At 43.0% G+C, this 20,391-nt stretch overlaps 1 protein-coding gene across 13 annotated transcripts in view; it reads left to right on the forward strand.

Moving 5' to 3' along the window:
* Window positions 1-20,391, forward strand: part of RFFL (ring finger and FYVE like domain containing E3 ubiquitin protein ligase) — a 70,334-nt gene that overhangs the window by 12,547 nt on the left and 37,396 nt on the right. For 2 of the 13 annotated variants that reach the window (XM_032616673.1, XM_032616677.1), the window contains exon 1: window positions 8,514-8,867. The exons of 5 other annotated variants lie outside the window; for them this stretch is intronic. In XM_032616673.1, coding sequence (XP_032472564.1) covers window positions 8,768-8,867 — 100 coding nt within the window. In that variant the 5' untranslated portion in view covers window positions 8,514-8,767. Of the gene's footprint in view, window positions 1-8,488; window positions 8,868-13,940; window positions 13,981-20,003; window positions 20,096-20,391 lie in introns of those variants that run through there. 6 more of the 13 variants (XM_032616675.1, XM_032616676.1, XM_032616674.1 and 3 more) reach the window with 6 other exon arrangements.

Here is a 20,391-nt window from a genome sequence, read left to right on the forward strand (position 1 = left end):
TGTCACATACATCCCTTTCCCCCCAACCAATCCTTGTCACCCAGTAATCTGTTCTCTATCTGTATAATTTTGTCCTTTTTGAAATGTTATGGAAATAGAATCATAACAACATGTGGCCTTCTGAGGTTGGCATTTTTCACTTAGCATGATGCCCTGCATCCAAGATGTATTTAGCAATGTATTTAATAATGCTTTTTATTACTAAATAGAATAAATAGTATGGATGGATGTATCACAGTTGTTTTTTTAATTGAAGTATAGTTGATTTACAATGTTGTATTAGTTCCTAGTGTACAGTAAAGTGATTCGTATATATACTTTTTCATAGTCTTTTCCATTATTGTTCATGGCAAGATATTGAATATAGTTTCTTTTTTTAAAAATTAATTAATTAATTAATTAATTTTTGACTGCATTGGGTGTTCACTGCTGCGGGCAGGCTTTCTCTAGTTGCAGCGAGCAGGGGCTACTCTTCGTTGCGGTGCACAGGCTTCTCATTGCAGTGGCTTCTGTTGTTGCAGAGCACGGGCTCTAGGTGCGTGGGCTTCAGTAGTTGTGGCACGCGGGCTTAGTAGTTGTGGCTCGAGGGCTCTAGAGCACAGGCTCAGTAGTTGTGGCACATGCGCTTAGTTGCTCCACGGCATGTGGGATCTTCCCGGACCAGGGCTTGAACCTGTGTCCCCTGCATTGGCAGGCGGATTCTTAACCACTGCGCCACCAAGGAAGTCTTGAATATAGTTTCTTGTACTATACAGTAGGACCTGTTGTTTATCTATTTTATATTTTGTAGTTTGTATCTGCTAATCCCAAACTCCTAATTTATCTCTCCCCCATCCCCTTTCCCCTTTGTTAACTATAAGTTTGTTTTCTATGCCTTGGATGTACCACAGGTTTTTAAATTTAATTAATTAATTAATTAGGTTGTGCTGGGTCTTCGTTGAGACAGGCAGGCTCCTTAGTTGCAGCTCACGGGCTCCTTAGTTGTGGCATGTGAACTTTTAGTTGTTGCATGCATGTGGGATCTAGTTCCCTGACCAGGGATCGAACCTAGGCCCCCTGCATTGGTAGTGCAGAGTCTTCACCACTGTGGCACCAGGGAAGTGTCTGTATCACAGTTTTTTAACCATTTACCTATTGTAGGGCATTTTGGTTGTTTTCAGTTTGGGGCTGTTACAGATAAAGCCATTATGAACATTTATGTACAGGTATTTGTGTAGATACAAGTTTTAATTTCTCTGGGTTAAGTGCCCAGGAGTGCAATTGCTCAGTCTTACAGTATGTGTATCTTTAGTTTCTTAAAGAAACCACCAAACTATTTTCCCAAGCTCTGTACCATTTTACAGTCTGTCCCACCAGCAGTGTATGAGATCCAGTTTCTCTGCATCCTCATCAGCATTTGGTATCGTCCCCCTTTTTTAACTTTTCTAATAAGTAGCGTATCTGTTTTTTAAGTTCATCAGACTACTTGTAAAACTGACTTGACTGACAAAGAGCAAAGATTTTTGAGTCGTGATTAGCCCTTCATGTGGCTCTTTCTCTTTACAGTGTTCAGTGGTCTGTTGACCTGCTTTTTAATCCCCTGCCCTGGTGTCCCTGAGAGAGAGAAGACTAACCAGGACTAACCAGGGGGAAGTGAGGACATGAGCACGAGACTCAGTCTCCCCCTAACCTGGCAGGACATAGCACAGTACCGCTTCTGGCTCAGAATGACGAAAAACGAACCAACAATGCTGTCCCAACACTGAATTCTGGTTGATTCTTATGTTTGCCTCAGTGAATATAGCCTTAAATATGCTGAAAATTTGGCTCAGAATGGCCCTAAGAACTTGTTCAAATTGTTCTGTTTCATTTTCTTTGTCAGGTGATCTTAGGTACTTTATTTCTGGTAATGTTAATTAGCTTATACTCCTCATTTAAATACTAAAATAGCACAAAAGTGTATATATAAAGCAGAAAGTAAACCTCCACCCGTACCAAAAGTAACACTGTTAAGTGGTTCTAGACTTTTTGACTATATGTTTTGTATCTTTCTCTCTGTATATATACATATGTATGTATATGTTCTGTGTGTGCTATGTGTGTGTGTGTGTGTGTATGTGTGTGTTCTCCACCTGCTATTCTGTATTCTCCACCTGCTGTTCTGTACTGCTTTTTTTTTTTTTTTTTTTTAATGGATAATATATTGTGGGCATTTTTCCCTGTGATTCTTTTTTAAGTGTTTAATGCCTGCAACAAAACTTTGGGTTCCTTTCTCTAACCCTTTTTTGTTCTATTGTAAAAGGGACGAGAGAGATACCATTGAAAGACCCAAACAATATGTATTTTATTCCTAGTTACATGCGTTTGGGTTGAAATAAGGTTATGCCTTTATTTGCAGGTAAATCCTTAGAATTCTGGGTGTTGGGATCTATCCACTTTATTATGAATAATGCAAGTCTAACTTTATGATGTGATCTCTTGCAAGCCTTGAGGGAAGCAAGAACTGTGAGCACAGTAATCTTTAGAGAATGTATAGTCAGTCCTTTGGGTATTTGTCTACTCACTGGCTGCTTAGTCAGATGGAGTGTTTTCTTAAGTGCTCCTGAAATGCACAGCGCAGTTTTTATTTTGAAATCTCTCCTTCTGTCTTCTCTGCCTCTTCCATTACTTTGATTACCTTGATGGGACATTCAAGCTGTGCAGTCTTACCCTTTTATTTTCCATAGCCTACAAAAGCCAGTTTGAAGATTAACTGTAGGTGAACAGGTAATTTATCTGCATGGCTAGAAATCACCCATCAAGATGAAACGCATGTCAACAAAGGCCCCCTAGACTTGGGGACCTGAAGGAAGGTAACTTAATCTTGTGGCATTTTTAGTGGAAACCAGGGTGAAAATTTAGGAAGTTTGACTTATTGGAGGCAGAGCATGAGTATGAGGGTGGAGAGACAGAGAAAGAGAAGGGGGCGGGGAGGGGGGAGAGAGAGGGAGAGAGAGAGAATGTGTGTGTATATTTGGGGAAGAGAAAAATCCAGAGCTATAGAGTAAATAAGAATTATGAATTAAGGTAATCTTCAAAGTTGAATTACAGAATCTTTGTTCTGAGAGGGTGGCTACTGGGGAATAGAACATGAGCTTACCAATTACTTCATTATGAAGCTCTTGGAGTTGTTTAGGTGATGGAGTTTGATGACAAGGGCCTTTTCCCTGCCCTTCTTCTGTATTAGCAGCACAGGGGGAAAAATGAAGAAATAGCTTTGTATAGAAAATCACACCCGTCGAATGGTTCCAAGATTTCCGTTGCCAGGTTTCTAAAGTGAACTGCCCAAGATAGCAGTTTAGTCACGTCGCTGACTTCCTTTCTCCCAATCTTGTCATCAGGTCATCAGGCTGTGTCCTGTCAGCTTTGGAGTCTTCCTTTTCCTTCAAAGTGGGCTTGTTACTTTTTCAGTTCCTGACATTTACTAATCTAGTATTTCATTGTGCCTGAGGTAGGCAGTACCCTTGATGTTGGCTACCTTTCTTCTTTTTTTTTTTGGTTTGTTTTTGTTTTGTTTTTTTAATTAATTTTATTTTTTATTTTTTGGCTGCTTTGGGTCTTCGTTGCTGCACGCGGGATTTCTCTAGTTGCAGCGAGCGGGGGCTACTCTTCGTTGCAGTACGTGGGCTTCTCACTGCGGTGGCTTCTCTTGTTGCGGAGCACGGGCTCTAGGCGCGTGGGCTTCAGTAGTTGCAGCACGCGGGCTCTAGATCGCAGGCTCAGTAGCTGTGGCACGTGGACTCTAGAGCGCAGGCTCAGTAGTTGTGGCGCACGGGCTTAGTTGCTCCGCGGCATGTGGGATCTTCCCGGACCAGGGCTCAAACCCAAGTCCCCTGCATTGGCAGGTGGATTCTTAACCATCTGCACCACCAGGGAAGTCTGCTATTGGATACCTTTGTGCACTATGAAGTATTATGCCACAGTGGATAATAAAGTGCCCAAATTATATTATAGAACAGATTCTGGTAACTGTAGCCCCGGGGACTGGCTTGGCTGGTGTGCCCTCCTGCAGCTCGGGGGTGGTTTTGCTACAAAGTGCTGTGAAGCAGGTTGAGCCTCATTCAGTGCCGGTTCCTATATCTGAACACTAAAGTGGCTCGTTAAAGATTAAAGGGACTGCCGGGTTCTTCCGGCCCCAAGATGGAATGATCACTGCCATGGCAACAGCCGCTGTCTCCCCGGAGAGGCCATCTTATCCAGCAGGGTTGTGCTTCCAAATGTTACAGTAAGCCTGCAGTGGATGATGCTGTGGTGATAAGTTGCCATTTAGGCACTCTCGACATATGAGCTATATAGCATCCCATGGTTTGAATTTCTGGGCAAAACTGCCTCATCAGGAAGTCAGAAGCCTCTACTTTCAAGCTGTGCCTCTGCGGAGGTTTTCTCCTTTTTTCTATTTGACTGTTCTGTTGAGTCAAATGAACTTTAATTTTCACAGTCATAAAAATTCCGTTAAGCCCCTTGTATTGCATCCCAGGTGTGAAAATGTCTCAGTCTAACAGGACTGTGGGTGGCAGCGAAAATCCTTAAGATAAAAAAAAAAAAAAAAAAAAAAAATCCTTAAGATAAGTAGTTAGGATAATTGCCTCTGAAGGCTTGAAGAAAATAATGGTCCAGTCAACAGAATAAATACAGTTCAATTGTTATATTCTTGATGGTTCTTGTGGATGAGGGGACTAATGTCTAATACCTACTCTGTGAGACTACTGTTCAGTTTGGTGGTCTTCGGGGAAAAAAACCCCAACTTTTCATTTTGGACTTCCCTGGTGGCACAGTGGTTAAGGATCCACCTACCAATTCAGGGGACTCGGGTTTGATCCCTGCTCTGGGAAGATCCCACATGCCGTGGAGCAACTAAGCCCGCGCCACAACTACTGAGCCTGCGCTCTAGAGCCCGCAAGCCACAAGTACTGAGCCCATGCACTACAACTACTAAAGCCTGCGTGCCTAGAGCCCGTGCTCTGCAACAAGAGAAGCCACCGCAATGAGAAGCCCGCGCACCACAACGAAGAGTAGCCCCCACTTGACCCAACTAGAGAAACTCCGCGCGCAGCAACGCAGACCCAACACAGCCAAAAAACAAAAACTTTTCATTTTGCAGTGCTTAGGGATCAGCGCTATGACCTGTCTCCCAAAACATGATCCAAGGCCTCTCTGTATCAGAATCACTTGGGAGAGGGAGATGCTTATTAAAAATTCCGATTCTAGGGGCTTCCCTGGTGGCGCAGTGGTTGAGAGTCCGCCTGCCGATGCAGGGGACACGGGTTACTGCCCTGGTCCGGGAAGATCCCACATGCCGCGGAGCGGCTGGGCCAGTGAGCCATGGCCGCTGAGCCTGCGCTCAGCAACGGGAGAGGCCACAGCAGTGAGAGGCCCGCGTACCGCAAAAAAAAAAATTTCTGATTCTAGGGGCTCCTTCCACTTCTGCTAATTCAGAGTGTCTGAGAGACTGGGTTGGGAAGTGATCCTTTTCAATAAGCACCACTGTTGATTCTTAAGTACCTCTAGAGTTGATTCTCGAGTATCCTAAAGTTCACTTCATTTTTCATGCCTAATTTCTGTGATTTATTAGGTGATAGCTACTTGGTTGACATTCATTGTCTTTTTTGAAGAGTAGGTACTCTAGTTTAAAAAAAAAAAATTATAAGATCCCTGAACATCCAAGATTAGAATTTAGCAGTGGCTCTAATTATCAACAAAGTGAGAAAGCCACTGGTTCTTGGAAATTTGGATTTATCAGTTCACTGTCTTCTCAATCATAAAAAGGACGTGGGGGGAAAGAAAAAGGATATGGACATAAATAAGATTAATTTTGTTAAAAAGAGGAAATGTGCAGTATTATTTAGGTTGCTAGGAATGGGGAAGCAGGTAAAAGGAGGCTGTTGAGAGGAAAGAGTGAGATGGGGAAAAAGTTAAAGTAGTTTATAAACAGTAGAACATTTAAAACTTTAACTGAATTTTAAATTACCAAGTAATATTTGAATATATGCTTGTTGTAAAATGTATTCAAATACTGGTAAAGCTAAAATACCTCCTTGATCTGCTCCCATTGTGCTTCCCTCCCATATCTTTTTCTGTGGATTTGGTAATTTTCTGTGGATTTGGAAGACTACAGAATCCTAAGAAATGGCTATTTTAATTTCTTTTGACACCTGCTTGTTGTTTAAAATGTTAAGAAATGTCAGAAAACAAACCAAATATGGGCTATAAACGGCATTACATATTTCTGTTCAGGTAAAACAGTGGGTATGGTGTTTGCAAGATGTGTGTGTATATATACATACACACATACATACTCGTACACAAAAGCATACATGCACACATACACATGTTAAATATCTCTTGTGACCACACATAAAAAGTAAGTCTGTATAGCTTTGGGTGTGAATTAACTTTGTCTGAGTTTTAAAATAATATATTAAAAAATATATATATTGAAGGAACTTAAGCACAAAGCCACAATTATTTTGTTTATTTCTCATACAGTCTCATATTCTTGGAGTTTTCATATAACCTTATAAAAGCTCAAGTGCCTGAAGCCATTAGTTCAAGTTTAGCATCTTTTTAGAGCTCTACACGTGTAATCCTCAGCCTTTCCCGGCTAAAAGAAGGAACTCAGTTGGAGTATGGTTATATTCAGGGGAAACTGATCGGAACTGTACAGAATCCCACAGAGGGAGACGATAATCTGAGCCTGCCCTCCTCACCTGCTGAGTGGTGCTTATCTTAGCAGAATTAGGAAGTTCTGATGCTTCTGTGGGGCTTTGCATCATTTACATTTACTTCCTGGGCACAGTACCATCTGGATTTTCTCTTCCTCATTTAAAGTTTACTAATATAGAATGAGTCAGAAGCTTTTAACAGTATTTTATTTTTGTTTCCGTATTTGTCTCTACTGTATGTACCTTGAGAGTTGCTCTATATTAGGATGTTTGTGACTTATCATCAACTACAGAAATATTTTTTAAAGTGTGGTCTGTGAGATAATGGTTATCAACTGCTCTAAAGATGCTTTTATCATTTGAAAAAGACTAATTAACACATACTGTAGGAAAACTTTAAACACAGCTATTTTCTGGAAAGGAAAACACTGAAGGGGAGGAAGTAAAAGAGGGAACATTTTATAAAACCTTCTAAAAGGCCAGTGTGGTTATCCTGTTGGAATAATGTAATTAAGGGGCATTGAATTGGATAAAATAACTTTTTATTTTTAAACTAGCCCCGTGAAAAGGAATAGAATTAAATAGCATAGTTTTTAAACCCTCATTCTGACAATCTGCATGTACATTTTAACGAATCCTAACATTTATTGAATGACAGGCTGGATTGGCAGCTACATCCAGAGTTGATGCCTTGAGAGACCTACCTGACAGGATGAACAAGGCTAGGTGTGGTGGCCTTGAATGCCCATGCTAAGGAATAGCTGATGACCATGGGAAATTTTGAGCAGGGAACAGAAGGATCTGATATGAACTTTAGTTTCATTCTTGTAGAATGAAAACAGGGAGGAAGCAAGGACTTAATCTTTTGTTTTCTTTGTCTAGCACCATTGTCAGTTCTAGCCTGTCAGGGCAAATTCAATAATAATTAATAGCTGTTGATGAGCCAGTCATTCTAGAATCGATTTTTTTTTTTAAAGACACCAATTGTACTTGAACATTTGTTACTTTTTTAAAAAAATTAATTTTTTTTTTTTTGGCTGTGTTGGGTCTTCGTTTCTGTGCGAGGGCTTTCTCCATTTGCGGCAAGCGGGGGCCACTCTTCATCGCGGTGCGCGGGCCTCTCACTATTGCGGCCTCTCTTGTTGCGGAGCACAGGCTCCAGACGCGCAGGCTCAGGAGTTGTGGCCCACGGGCCTAGTTGCTCCGCGGCATGTGGGATCTTCCCAGACCAGGGCTCGAACCCGTGTCCCCTGCATCAGCAGGCAGATTCTCAACCACTGCGCCACCAGAGAAGCCCTAGAATCAATTTTTTAATAAGCTGGCCAATAAATGAGAATTGACATAAATTTAAGGATTTTTCAAAAGTAAGTGTTAATGTGATTTTCACAGACTCCTATGTTCCTTAAACATCTAGTAGGTGTGATGGTGGATAACTTAGCTTTAGCATAGAGAATGTGGCAGCTGATTAAACAAAGAAAACCCTCCTATGTATCTGTGTTAATTAGAGAACATGAATTGTCTAAGGAAACAGAAAGGTCAGAGAAAGCCTGGTGGGGAAAAAGAACGGTGAGCCTGGTCAGAGCTGACAGAATTCACCCTAATGATTTGACCAGCTAGCCATGACTGGGCAGGTCCCCCCATGACTGGGCATCCTCTCACCCAGATGTTCTAATTTGTAAATGCAAAGTGACTTCTTTATCAGCCTCCTGGGGAAATCTGCAGAGCTCGTGGACTTGCTACTTCAGTAATCGTGCTGTCCTGAGCCCCAGGCTGTTTTCAGGTGATATTTCAGAAGGTGACTGACCACTGGAGCTTTTCTGGGTGACCAGCAGCCGGGGAACGAGGTTCACCTGCCCCCAGTAATCAGCTTTCCATTTGAAAGAAAAATCAGTGGGGTGCCTCTTGTTTTCTAGGTTGCAGTTGATTGCGGTTGGCTCAGGCTGAGTTGTTTGGGAAATGAGTTTTGCCTGGCGTGAGTCAGCACTGCCCTGGGTAAACCGCCTGCTCTGTTGCAATCTTGCTTACCAAAGATATGTCCCCAGGCAGCACCATTCACTGCCTGAAAGCCGCTGCTGTTGGTTCCTGAGATGATCTCATCTGAACCCGGCTCCAAGGACCTCAGCAGCGGCAGGAACCGGAGGCAGCTTGCTTTCTGCCCTGGCCATGTTTTGAAACAGGCAAAATCAGGTAACCCCAGACTGTTTTTTCTTAAGTGTCTTGAGCTAGACTGAGCTGATGCAGAAACTGGGAAGACCTTAGTCTTTAGAAGTGAGTCAACGTGTTATCAATTTGGGTATCTGAAAGTCCTTCAACTCTTTGGAGGGGATGTTAGGGGAAAAGTTTCATTTCCTTTGGGATCTGGATGTGGTTTTGGACCTAATAAGGCCGTTTATTATATAAACCTTAGAGAAATCAAACAGGTTTACAGCTTTATCCATCTTTTGCTGTTGTAGTCTCTATTCTTTCTGTGTCTTGTGAGAAATAGTTTAGTCATACTAAACCATTGTTAAAGGAAGAGAGAGGGGCAAACATATTTGCTTTTCTGCTTAATAATTGTGACTCCTGAATTGTAGAAAGCACTGTCTTACCAGTGAGTTTCTGAGGTGTTATGAAGACCCTCCCCTCATTCTGTTCAGACTGCCGCCCTATCTCCTTCCTGCTCTTCACCTCTAAACTTCTGAAATCTTCAGCCTCAGCACCAGGCAGTAACCCTCTTTAAAGTTTGCTCTTTCCTGTGCCTTACAATTACCCCCAGGTGGTCCATGTTCACTCTACTTCAGGCCTTTGCGCAGGCAAGCCTTCTCTGAGACACCCTGCCCCAGCTTAACCTGGCCAACTGGCTTAACTGGCTGGAGTCTGAAAATCACTTCTTCCATGAAATCTCTTCTTACTCACCAAGACTGGATGAGTACTCAGGAGCATCCTGTGTCTCCTCGATCGTGGACTAGATTGAGAAGTGGCACCTGTTTTGTTAGAATTATATCCATGGTACCTGGCACATAGTAGGTCCTTAGTAAGAGTGGAATGAGCACGAGCCTCCACTGTACTTCCTCAACTCGGATCCTCTTAGCAGCTCTTTGTTATCTTGGCTTCTACCCCCATTACCCTATTCCTGTTTTCCTGAAGATTACAAGTAAACTCCTGATTTCCAGGCCCAGTATTCTGGTCCTGATTTCAGCCTCCATCTTACTTAATCTCTGCCTAGCATTTGGCAGTATTGAACCATTCTTTTTTTTTCCCCCAGCAGCCTTCTTCCTGTGGCTTTGTGGCCACCTTGTCTCTTCTGAGTTTCCAGAGTATCCTTCCATTATTTATTCTCATTTTCTTTTGATTATCCCATAAGTGTCAAGATGCTCCAGGGCTTTGTCTTGGGTTTCTTTTCACTCTTTTCCCAGCCCTTTCCTCTAAGGATCTCAAATATGGCCATGAATTCAGCCATCCTCAGTATGTTTTACCAGCCCAGCTGTCTCTCCCAAACTTCAGATCCTTATTTCCAACTTGACAAATCTTGACAAGCTTTGTCCAACTTCACAAACCTACCAGGTTTGTCTTAAGTTCAACACGTACGTAACAAGTCATTATCTCCCCTACCCAGTACCTGTTATCTGCTTGTATTGCTGTATGTTTGAACTCTGTTAATTATATCTACCAAATCTTCCTCTTCATTCTTTTTATGCCTCACATCTCTAAATATGATAAATCTATGGTTGCTAAACCCTCTTGATTATATTGGCGTACTCTTTGATGTGTGTCTTTTCTTCATTCCCACTGTATTGCTTTAATTTATCATAGGTCAAAAACTAGATATTTTGTTTAACCAGCCCAATGGCTTAAAATTTTATGTGTGAAGACTTTTAGGCGGGGCCTGCATTCTTCCAAGATCACAGATAATCACCATTCTCCCAGATGTTACACAACGAAGATGTCACATTTGACCTACTTTGCCTCCAGGAATTTAAGTTTGTAACTTCTGATTCAAAGCCTTATCAAATCTTGATTGTGCTTTTGTCACTGCACCATAGATTCTTCTGTGCTCCAACCTCTCATTCTTGTTGCCAAAGTTATGTTCCTAAAGGCCAAATCTAATCTTTTCATTCGCAACGTTTCAGAGTGCCATTTGTTCTCTGTTTCCTACTTAGCTGGATTGGGAAAGTCCTTCATAATTTGACCCTATCCTACCTGTTACTCATTTTATCTCCCTCTCCTTTTCCCAGCCATTTCTCTCCTCTCCAACCTCCCTGAACTCTTCATTTTTCCAGTCCCTGGTTATACCACATCCTTTTAGGACACTGTGCCGTTTCCTGGTGGTTCCCCCTCCAGGAGGTTCCCCCTCCTCTCTCATCCCCAGGAGACTTAGTTCATATGTGAATCCTTCCCTGACTTCCTCTGGTAGTTATTCTTCCTTATTTGGACTTCCACAGCAGTGTCTGTCTCTAACACTAGACTTGAATTCCTTCACTGGACCTGGTCCTTGACCTAGAGTTCAGCACCATTAGACAGTGGCTAAAGTGGGTCTCCAGGGTCAAACCACTAGTCGAAACATCTTTATTAGTCTTGGTAGTATTAGAAAATCCATAAGCTTTCTAGTTAGATGGCATGTTTTTGTTCTTGTTTGATGAACTTGAGCCCATGGTGCCTATTCTGTATATGTCACCTGAAACCATCAGGTAACCATCCAAAGTTAATTTGAAGATTTATAGGACTTCCTGAAACCTAGTTCTAGACCATCACCTAACGTAGTGTAGTACCTTACGAAATTATTCCCTTGTATCATTTTATTTGATACCTACAGTACCCTGTGTTGGGTAGGTTTTGTTATCCCTATTTTATCGTGATTGTAAAGCTGCTTCTGACATTGAAGCATACATTCTGGTAAGACTCAGAGGGAAAACATGTTTTTACACTGCTATAAGCACCTGGTTTGTCTCTTTGTAGATAAATATACCTTGTTGGGTTCTACAGAAAAGGTGCCTTTGCTCAGTAGGTGAGTGCTAAAGGTCTTGTCTTTTGCAAGGCCACTTTATCTTCGAGGTGGAAGGAGGAGGTACTCAGAGCCTACTTGGCCTTGGAGAGGCCTTGACCGTGGTTGGAGACCTTGATTGACATGAATGGTATGCCCACTCCAGCCTCTCAAGCTTTTCTGTTGTGCTTCAGATACCTAGAATTTGTTAAAATCTACCTCAATAGTGGAGCGTCAAACCAGGTTGATGAGTGAAGGGAGTCATCACAAAATGGAATAAGGTGAGCGTTAAAAGAAGAAGGGGTTTCACATTAATTCTAATAAGTGATTAAGTTTGTAGGGTAATTCACAACTTTTGGGGGGCTAACATGCCATATTGGGGACTGTGGAATTTGATTATAGAAAGGTGAACCAGGGAATTCCCTTGGCGGACCAGTGGTTAGGACTCTGCTCCCACTGCTGGGGGCACGGGTTCGATTCCTGGTTGGGGAACTAAGATCCCGCATGCTGTGCTGTGTGGCAAAAATAAATAAATAACTAAACAAAAGTAAAATAAGAAAGATGAACCATGAGGGCTGGGACATAACATCTGTTAGATACTGCCATGTGGAATCCAATATTGGTCCGCCCATAATTAAGAGAGGAATAAAGATGATTAAAAAGTTAAAAAAAAATTCCTTATCGTTATACGTTTGAAAAAAAATAGAAAGATTTAGCCTAGAGAAGGAAAAGCTAAGGGATGGCTTGATTACCATCTTTGAGTACAAGAATAGTTTTTGCTTGGGGATTTTGATTAATTGGTCTTCCTATATTTCAAAGATTTAAGAGGAAATGGGCTTAAATTGAGGGAGGAATGATTTTAATGAATATGAGGAAGAGTTTCTTTTTTTTAATTAAAAAAATTATTTTGGCTGTGTTGGGTCTTTGTTGCTGCAGGTGGGCTTTCTCTGGTTGTGGTGAGCGGGGGCTACTCTTCATTGCGGTGCGCGGGCTTCTTATTGTGGTGGCTTCTCTTGTTGTGGAGCACAGGCTCTAGTCGTGCAGGCTTCAGTAGTTGCAGCACGTGGGTTCAGTATATGTGGCTCACGGGCTCTAGAGCGCAGGCTCAGTAGTTGTGGCTCACGGGCTTAGTTGCTCCGTGGCATGTGGGATCTTCCCAGACCAGGGCACGAACCCGTGTCCCCTGCATTGGCAGATGGATCCTTAACCACTGAGCCACCAGGGAGGTCCCAAGGATGAGTTTTTTGATCATCAAAGTTGGGAAACATTTGAATGACTGCTAAAAGAGTGTTGAATTTCTGACTGTGTCAGTTATCTGTTACTGTGTAACAGATCACCCTAAAACTTTTCGTGGCTTCAAATGATAGTCATTTTATTGCTGTGATTCAGTGGATTAGTAATTCAGGGGTGAGGGCCATATTGCTTTGTTCCACGTGATGTCAGTTGGATTGGAGGATCCAACATGGCTTCACTCACGTATCTGGGGTCTTGGTGCTAACTGTTGGCTGGGACATTTTGGTTCTCCTCCGTGAGGTCCAGCTCTCTCATGGAGAGATGGCCTCTCATCGCTCATTAATCTAGACTGGGCTTCTTTACATGGTGGTTGGCTTCCAAGGGGGCCACAAAGCAGCTGCAGGGCCTCTTAAAGCCTGGGCCTGGAAGTCATACGTACACTTCTGTCCCATTCTTTTTTTTTTTTTTTTTTTTTTTTTTTTTTTGGGGTTTTTTTTTGCGGTACGCGGGCCTCTCACTGTTGCGGCCTCTTCCGTTGCAGAGCACAGGTTCCGGACGCTCAGGCTCAGCGGCCATGACTCACGGGCCCAGCCGCTCCGCGGCATGTGGGATCTTCCCAGACCGGGGCACGAACCCGTGTCCCCTGCATTGGCAGGCGGACCCCCAACCACTGCGCCACCAGGGAAGCCCTGCCCCATTCTTTTGATTAAGTCATGTGTGTAGCCCACATCCAAGGGGAGGGGATATGGACTCCACCTCTTACAGGGTAGAGTGTCAAGGTCACACTGCAAAAGGACATGCAGCATGGTTGGGATTATTGTGGCCAATTTTGGAAACAATTTACCACACTGACCTTAGAGATTTTAAATGAGATAATATATATTTATTGAGTAGGTAGTTTGGGAATATAGTTTACAAACTTGGCTGCATATCAGAGTCATCTGGGGGCTTTTTACAAGCGTAGACTCGTTAGGTACTAGACCTGTGAATCAGTATTTCCTGGGGATGTTGACACATTCTTTGTCCTTTCAGGTAACTATCAGTAAAATGAGGCTGGGGTGAGAGGCAGAACAAGACAGATCCAGCTGGTATACATGAGGCAGAATGGTAGGTGCCTTAAGATAGGCCTGCTGGGGGTCTTCCCTGGTGGTCCACTGGTTAAGACTGCGCTCCCAATGCAGAGGGCACGGGTTCGATCCCTGGTGGGGGAATCAAGATCGCACATGCCACATTGGCCAAAAAAAAAGATAGGCCTGCTGGTCTCCTCCCGCTTCCAGGACTTGGCGAAGCCTCTGCCTGGCATGCTCCACCTTCCAGGCTGCCTAGGGTAAGTTACATCTCATCCAGTCAGCACATCACCAAAGGAGTGTTTCTTGATTCCTCGCTTATGTTTTCTCAAAGTTTCTAGCACTTTTTCCTTCATAGCAACTTTTAGTTTATAATTAAATATTTGTGTGATCATTTGACTGATATATAATAGACAGAAATATGTCTGCTTTGCTTTCCAGTATCTTAACATAGTGCCTGCCTCATAAAAGGTACTCAGTAACTGTTGAATGAATAAGTGGTTGATTGAAAGCATGAATGAATGAAGTGATATTTGAATTCGGGTTTTTTTTTTTAACATATTTTAAAAATTAATTTATTTATTTTTGGCTGCATTGAGTCTTCGTTGCTGTGCACGGGCCTTCTCTAGTTGTGGCGAGCGGGGGGCTACTCTTTGTTGCGGTGTGCAGGCTTTTTATTGCGGTGAGTTCTCTTGTTGCGGAGCACGGGCTCTAGGCGTGTGGGCTTCAGTAGTTGTGGTGCGCGGGCTCAGTAGTTGTGGCGCATGGGCTTAGTTGCTCCACAGCATGTGGGATCTTCCCGGACCAGGGCTCGAACCCGTGTCCCCTGCATTGGCAGGTGGATTCTTAACCACTGTGCCACCAGGGAAGTCCTGAATTCGGTTTTAATGGATGATCAGCATTTTGGGCAGGTGGAGCAAACGAATGGGAAATTCATACTTCTGAAGAAGAAAGTGTGTGTTACATTGCTCATATAATTTCAGAAGATTGGAGGAAACTAGTTTGGGGAAAGATGAAGGGTTTGGTTTTGAGTGTCTTTGGTATGCTAGATTTAAAGTCTGGATATCTAGCAGGAATTTGGAAATGACTACTAAAACTGAAGCCTGAGATTGATTCCAAAGACTGAGGAATCTATTCATTCAATGGATACTTACTGAGCTTCCACTGTGTGCCAGACAACTGCACTGTAGGGAAGGTGAGCCGAAGTTTGATGGATAAGGAGCTGGCTTTGTGAAGAGCTGTGGAGGATGTTCCTGGCAGGAAAGGAACCACAAGTGTGCAGGCCTTGGGGGCAATAAATGATTTTTTTTTTTTTTTGAGGAAGTCAAAATAAAAGGAGACCACCAAGGGCCTCGAGTGAGGTGAATGGGGGGTGGAGGGTGATGGGGGTGTGTGGCATGAGGTAAAGTAGAAGAGGTAGGCAGGGCCCACATCACATGGGGCCTTTGTGGGCCATGTAGTGAGTCTTGGCTTTACAAAAGGGCATGGTGGGAAACCACTGAAGGCTTTAAAGCAGGAGAGTAACAGGTGTGCGTGTGTGTGTGTGTGTGTACGTGTATTTTTTTTGGCCACGCCACGTGGCTTGCGTGATCTCAGTTTCCCCACCAAGTATTGAACCCAGGCCACAGCAGTGAAAGCCTGGAATCCTAACCACTGGACCACCGGGGAACTCAGGCAGAGTATAGTTTTTAAAAGAGAAGTTTACCCTGACTACTATGTGGAGAAAAGAGAGTGGCAAAGAGGGGGCCAGTGAGGAGGTGTTTGCTCTAGTTTTTGAGAAAGATAATGGCATATAAGTCAGGGTGTGGCCATGGACATAGGAGGGATGTTTGCAGGATATATTTTAAAAGTCAAACCAATAGAATTCACTAGAGAAGGAAAGGAAGAATGGTTAGTCCAGGGCCCTAGAAGATATTTAAGGGGCAAAAGGAGGAGCCAGGGAAGGACAGGGAGGAAAATATGTCTTTTTTTTTTTTTTTTTCGGTACGCGGGCCTCTCACTGCTGTGGCCTCTCCCGTTGCGGAGCACAGGCTCCGGACGCGCAGGCTCAGCGGCCATGGCTCACGGGCGCAGCCACTCCGCGGCATGTGGGATCCTCCCGGACCAGGGCACGAACCCATGTCCCCTGCATCGGCAGGCGGACTCTCAACCACTGCGCCACCAGGGAAGCCCGGAAAATATGTCTTTAAAGGAGAGTCAAGCTATTGCACTTTCAGTGGGAATCAAAGGGAAGAAGATAGGTAGGTCATCGGCATATGGGAGGTCGTCAAGGTTTGATGTAGGAAAAAGCCGTGCATTTAGCCATCACAAGATCATTGGTGACCTTGGAGAAAGGGCTTTCAGTAGATTGAAGCACAGTTCATGAACAAGTGTGTGACATGGAAGTGAAGCAGAGCACCAGCTATTCTATGGGGGAATTGAAGAGAAAGGGAGACTGAGCTGAGAGCTCACTTTGTGCAAACTTGTAAGGGACGTATGTGTGTAGAGGCAGGTTTTCTAAAAACTGTAATGGACCAATGTTCACTGAGCATCTTCCCTGTGCCAGTCACTGTGCTAGGAGCTATACCAACTCTATTCTATTTATCTTTGTCTTGAACCAATTTCCATAAAAGTGTAGTGACCTCCAAAATGAATTTCCAAATTCTAGGGACATATGGAACCTTTCTTTGGGGTATGGGAAGGAATTATTAGAGCTAAGTTTTTCTATATTTTTATCTTACCCTTTGAAATTTCTTAGTGTTCTGCTTTATATAGAACACAGTATATTTGTGTAGTAGTACTTGTCTAATTTGTTGTTAAATATAGATACATTGGAGATGTACTAATTTTTTTTTTTAACTAATGGTCAAAAATGGTGGATTCTACTGGCCCTGTGAATAAAGGGGAGGTTTTGAGATGGAAAGAAAGGAAGAGGTAGAGAGAAGGGTGGGAAATTAACATGCCAGTTAGTCTGAACATTGTTTTAAACCTCTTAAGAACCCTGTGAAGTTATTTTCCCCCATTTTACAGATAAGAAACTGAGGTCTGGAGAAATTAACTTGTCTGAGGTCACACAACCAGTTAAGTGATGGAACTGGAATTTGAAACTGGGTCTATTTTACTTGAAAGCCTTATCACCTCGCTTATTCTTCCCCTTCTTCTTCTGCTTACTGCTCTTGCATATTTTTCCATTTAATTCTCACAGTGATTCTACAAGGAACAGATTAGAATACCTGTTTTGCAATTGAGGACTCTGAGGCACAAATGAAACAATCAGCGCATGGTCACATATCTGGTCTGTGGCACCAGCTGGACTCCTGACCCCAGTGTTCCCCACTGCACCACCATTGCCTCTCAAGTGGACAGGGCCCAGTTGAATTGTTTTGGTAAAGTGGGAGAGGAGGTTTCTAGTTATCTGACAAAGAAGGAGTGGAAGAGGGGATAGGGTTTGGAAGATTACTTAAGAGTAACAGTTCCAATTTTTTTGAGCTATTACTCTGTTGTTAATTACCTCAGTTAGGTACTTCATTGTACAGATTTGGAAGATGAAGTTTAAGGAAGTTAAGTACCTCAAGTACCTCGACTGAGATCACACAGGAAGAATTTGAGTTGTGTCTAACTCCAGGCCCTATGTCCTAAATCCTGCACAACACTGCTCTTTGGAAAGTTGCTATGAGACATCGACTAGAGATGAATAAAAGATTTCTGAGCCCATTGATGGCTTGGTCCCAGTTGTATGAATTTGTTGGGAACCCAGTAAATAAAGTCTTCTGACTTTTCTGTAATACTTGGTAGCTCAGGTATGGAGAGATTGAGGAAAGGAGGGGAAGAAAAGTGTAGAATAAGAATTCAGTAAATCAGAAGAGGGCCTCAGGGTGCAGCAATGGCAGATCGCAATGGATTGTGTTGTTAAGAAAAGTCGTGTTTGAAATTCATTCTTATGATAAATATTTATGGTGGTTCTGTTTGATGCAGGGTATTTTGGCAAAAAAATGCAAAGATGGACAAGATGGGATCTTTGACCTCTAGAAGGTTAGAGAGGGAGAATATGTGTTTCACCACAGTGCATGATTGGAAGGTATGAGAGAGGTGGAAGGTAAGGAGAAGGATGGAAAAGTATCATCCAGGTTGACTTATTGTAGATTGAGGGTGGCATCAGGTAGGACTGGTCAGCTGGGTGCCATCTAGCTTCTCAGGAAGACCTCTGAGGATTTTGGTCACTATGTTTCAGGTCTGATTCTTCTTAATGGATTTTGCTTTGTACCTGGAAATGATCAGTCTTTTGGAGACAGGATTTTGTTCAGACTTGAATGACTGTGCTCAGAGTGGAACGCCAATTTTTATTTTAGAGTGGATTCCTTTCCTGTTGACTGGATCCTGGATTTTGCTAGGACATTGCTGTTAAATATCAAGAGATCTGAAAAATGAAATTTAATAATATCAGGCTTGCTTTCATGAGCATGGAATAATGTGACAGGATAGTTGGTAGGAGAGAACACAGTTACAAAAAGGCTAAGATTATTATTTTTTATTTTTGCGGTGCGCGGGCCTCTCACCGCCGTGGCCTCTCCCGTTGCGGAGCACAGGCTCCGGACACACAGGCTCAGCGGCCATGGCTCCGCGGCATGTGGGATCCTCCTGGACCGGGGCACGAACCCGTGTCCCCTGCATCGGCAGGCACACTCTCAACCACTGCGCCACCACGGAAGCCCAAGGCTAAGATTATTGATTGCTCGCTGTATGCCAGGTATTGCACTAAGTGCTTTGCATACAGTAGGACATTTAATTCTCCTAGTGGTCCTCCTGCAAAGTAGGCACAATTATCCTCAGTTTTCAAATGAGGAAACCAAGGCTCTGTCCAAGCTAGTAGGAGGCTGAACTGAGATTGGAACCAAGTCCTTCTGACTCCAAGAACCCATATACCCCTAGCTGCTACTATATGCTGTTCCCATTTAAGCTTCATGAAGGAACCTTGTCCCATCACAGAGAAGATGGCTTGTCGCCTCGCTGCAGTGTTTCTCTGCCTTGGGTGATTCTGGAGTCAATGTGGCCCCCTCTATTTTTTCTACATTTTTCTAAGTTTCTTTGTTGACCACACTTTGATGTGGTCACATTCTTTGTTTAAATATATTAATGCCATCATCCAAGCCTTTTTGTCCTCTTCTCTTCTTGCTTTTTGTTTGGAAGACATTGTATCTCTTTGGAGGGACTCTGTGTATCTTCACACATTGATTTTGTGTTGATTTTATTACCTTAATTTTATGGGTTAAGTTATGAGATTCCTCCAGCTCCTAACTTGTCAACCTCCCTCCCCACCGCCCCGCTCCCCTTCCTTCCCCACTGGATTTAAGTTCAAATTCTGGGTCTGATTTTGGAATACTCAGCCTGGCTCCAATCCAGCTATCCAATTTAGCCATGGCTCTCTGGATCATTAGCTATTATTATTACCATCTCTCCCTTCATGCCCACTTAGGTCTCAAATTAAATCAAGTTACTTACTGAAACGATATGTCCTTGATTTCCTACTTGTGTACCCTTGTTTCTGTTGTGTTTTTGGCTTGAAATGTCATTCTTCCTATGAAGCCTTCTCTGATCCCTCACTGGGAGTAATCATTTCCTCCTTTGAGTCTCACAGTGGAGGATTCTTTTATGTCTCCTTTATGGCACAGCACACTTTCTGCCATATATTTCAACTGTTTGTGTACATGCCTTTATCTCTCCTACTAGACCATAAACTCATTGAGCAGAGCTATCTCGTTGACCTTTGTATCTCCTCTAGAGTCTAGTTCCATTCCCAGCACATAGTAGACATTGGATAGCTGTTGGATGAATGGATAACAGAATTTCAGATTTAAGTTTCTACTCACTGATTTAGATATTTTTCCCTCTTGTTTGCTTCCCTTCTTCCTTTTCCATTTCCTTTTCTTTTCTTATTTCTTTTTTTGCACTGACTCATCGAACTTGTCTTCGCCACTCCCTTTTCTTACCCAGATTTGCCTCATTCTTTCCCCATTAGCAGTCACTGTGTGGGAGGGAGTACCACATGTTGCTGGTCAATTTTCTCCATCCTTTGTGGGTCTATTCACTCCAGGAATCATATGACCAGCATGGGAACCAAGTGGTGGATTACATTACCATCTTAATAAAAAGACCACGTGTAAAGAAGAGTCTTCAAGGTTTGTTAATATTTTGCTTTCAAGTGGGAAACTTTCTGATCCACATTTCAAGGGAAAGGGAGAAAAATCCTTGGGTGCTTGGGAAGCAGATCAAGGTAGATTCACACTGCGGGATGTGGGATGTTGGATGTTAGAGGCATCTTATTTGAGCGAAGGAAAGCAGGAAGCCATAGCATCTTCTGCTAACTGATATTGTTGGATTCCTGCATTTCTTCTACAGCTGGAAGAAACATTAGAGATTAGGGTAGTGCAACCCTCCTATTTTCCAGATGAGAAAGCAGACCCAAAGAGGCTAA

This window comes from Phocoena sinus, chromosome 20, assembly GCF_008692025.1.
Source record: "Phocoena sinus isolate mPhoSin1 chromosome 20, mPhoSin1.pri, whole genome shotgun sequence".
NCBI lineage: Eukaryota > Metazoa > Chordata > Mammalia > Artiodactyla > Phocoenidae > Phocoena > Phocoena sinus.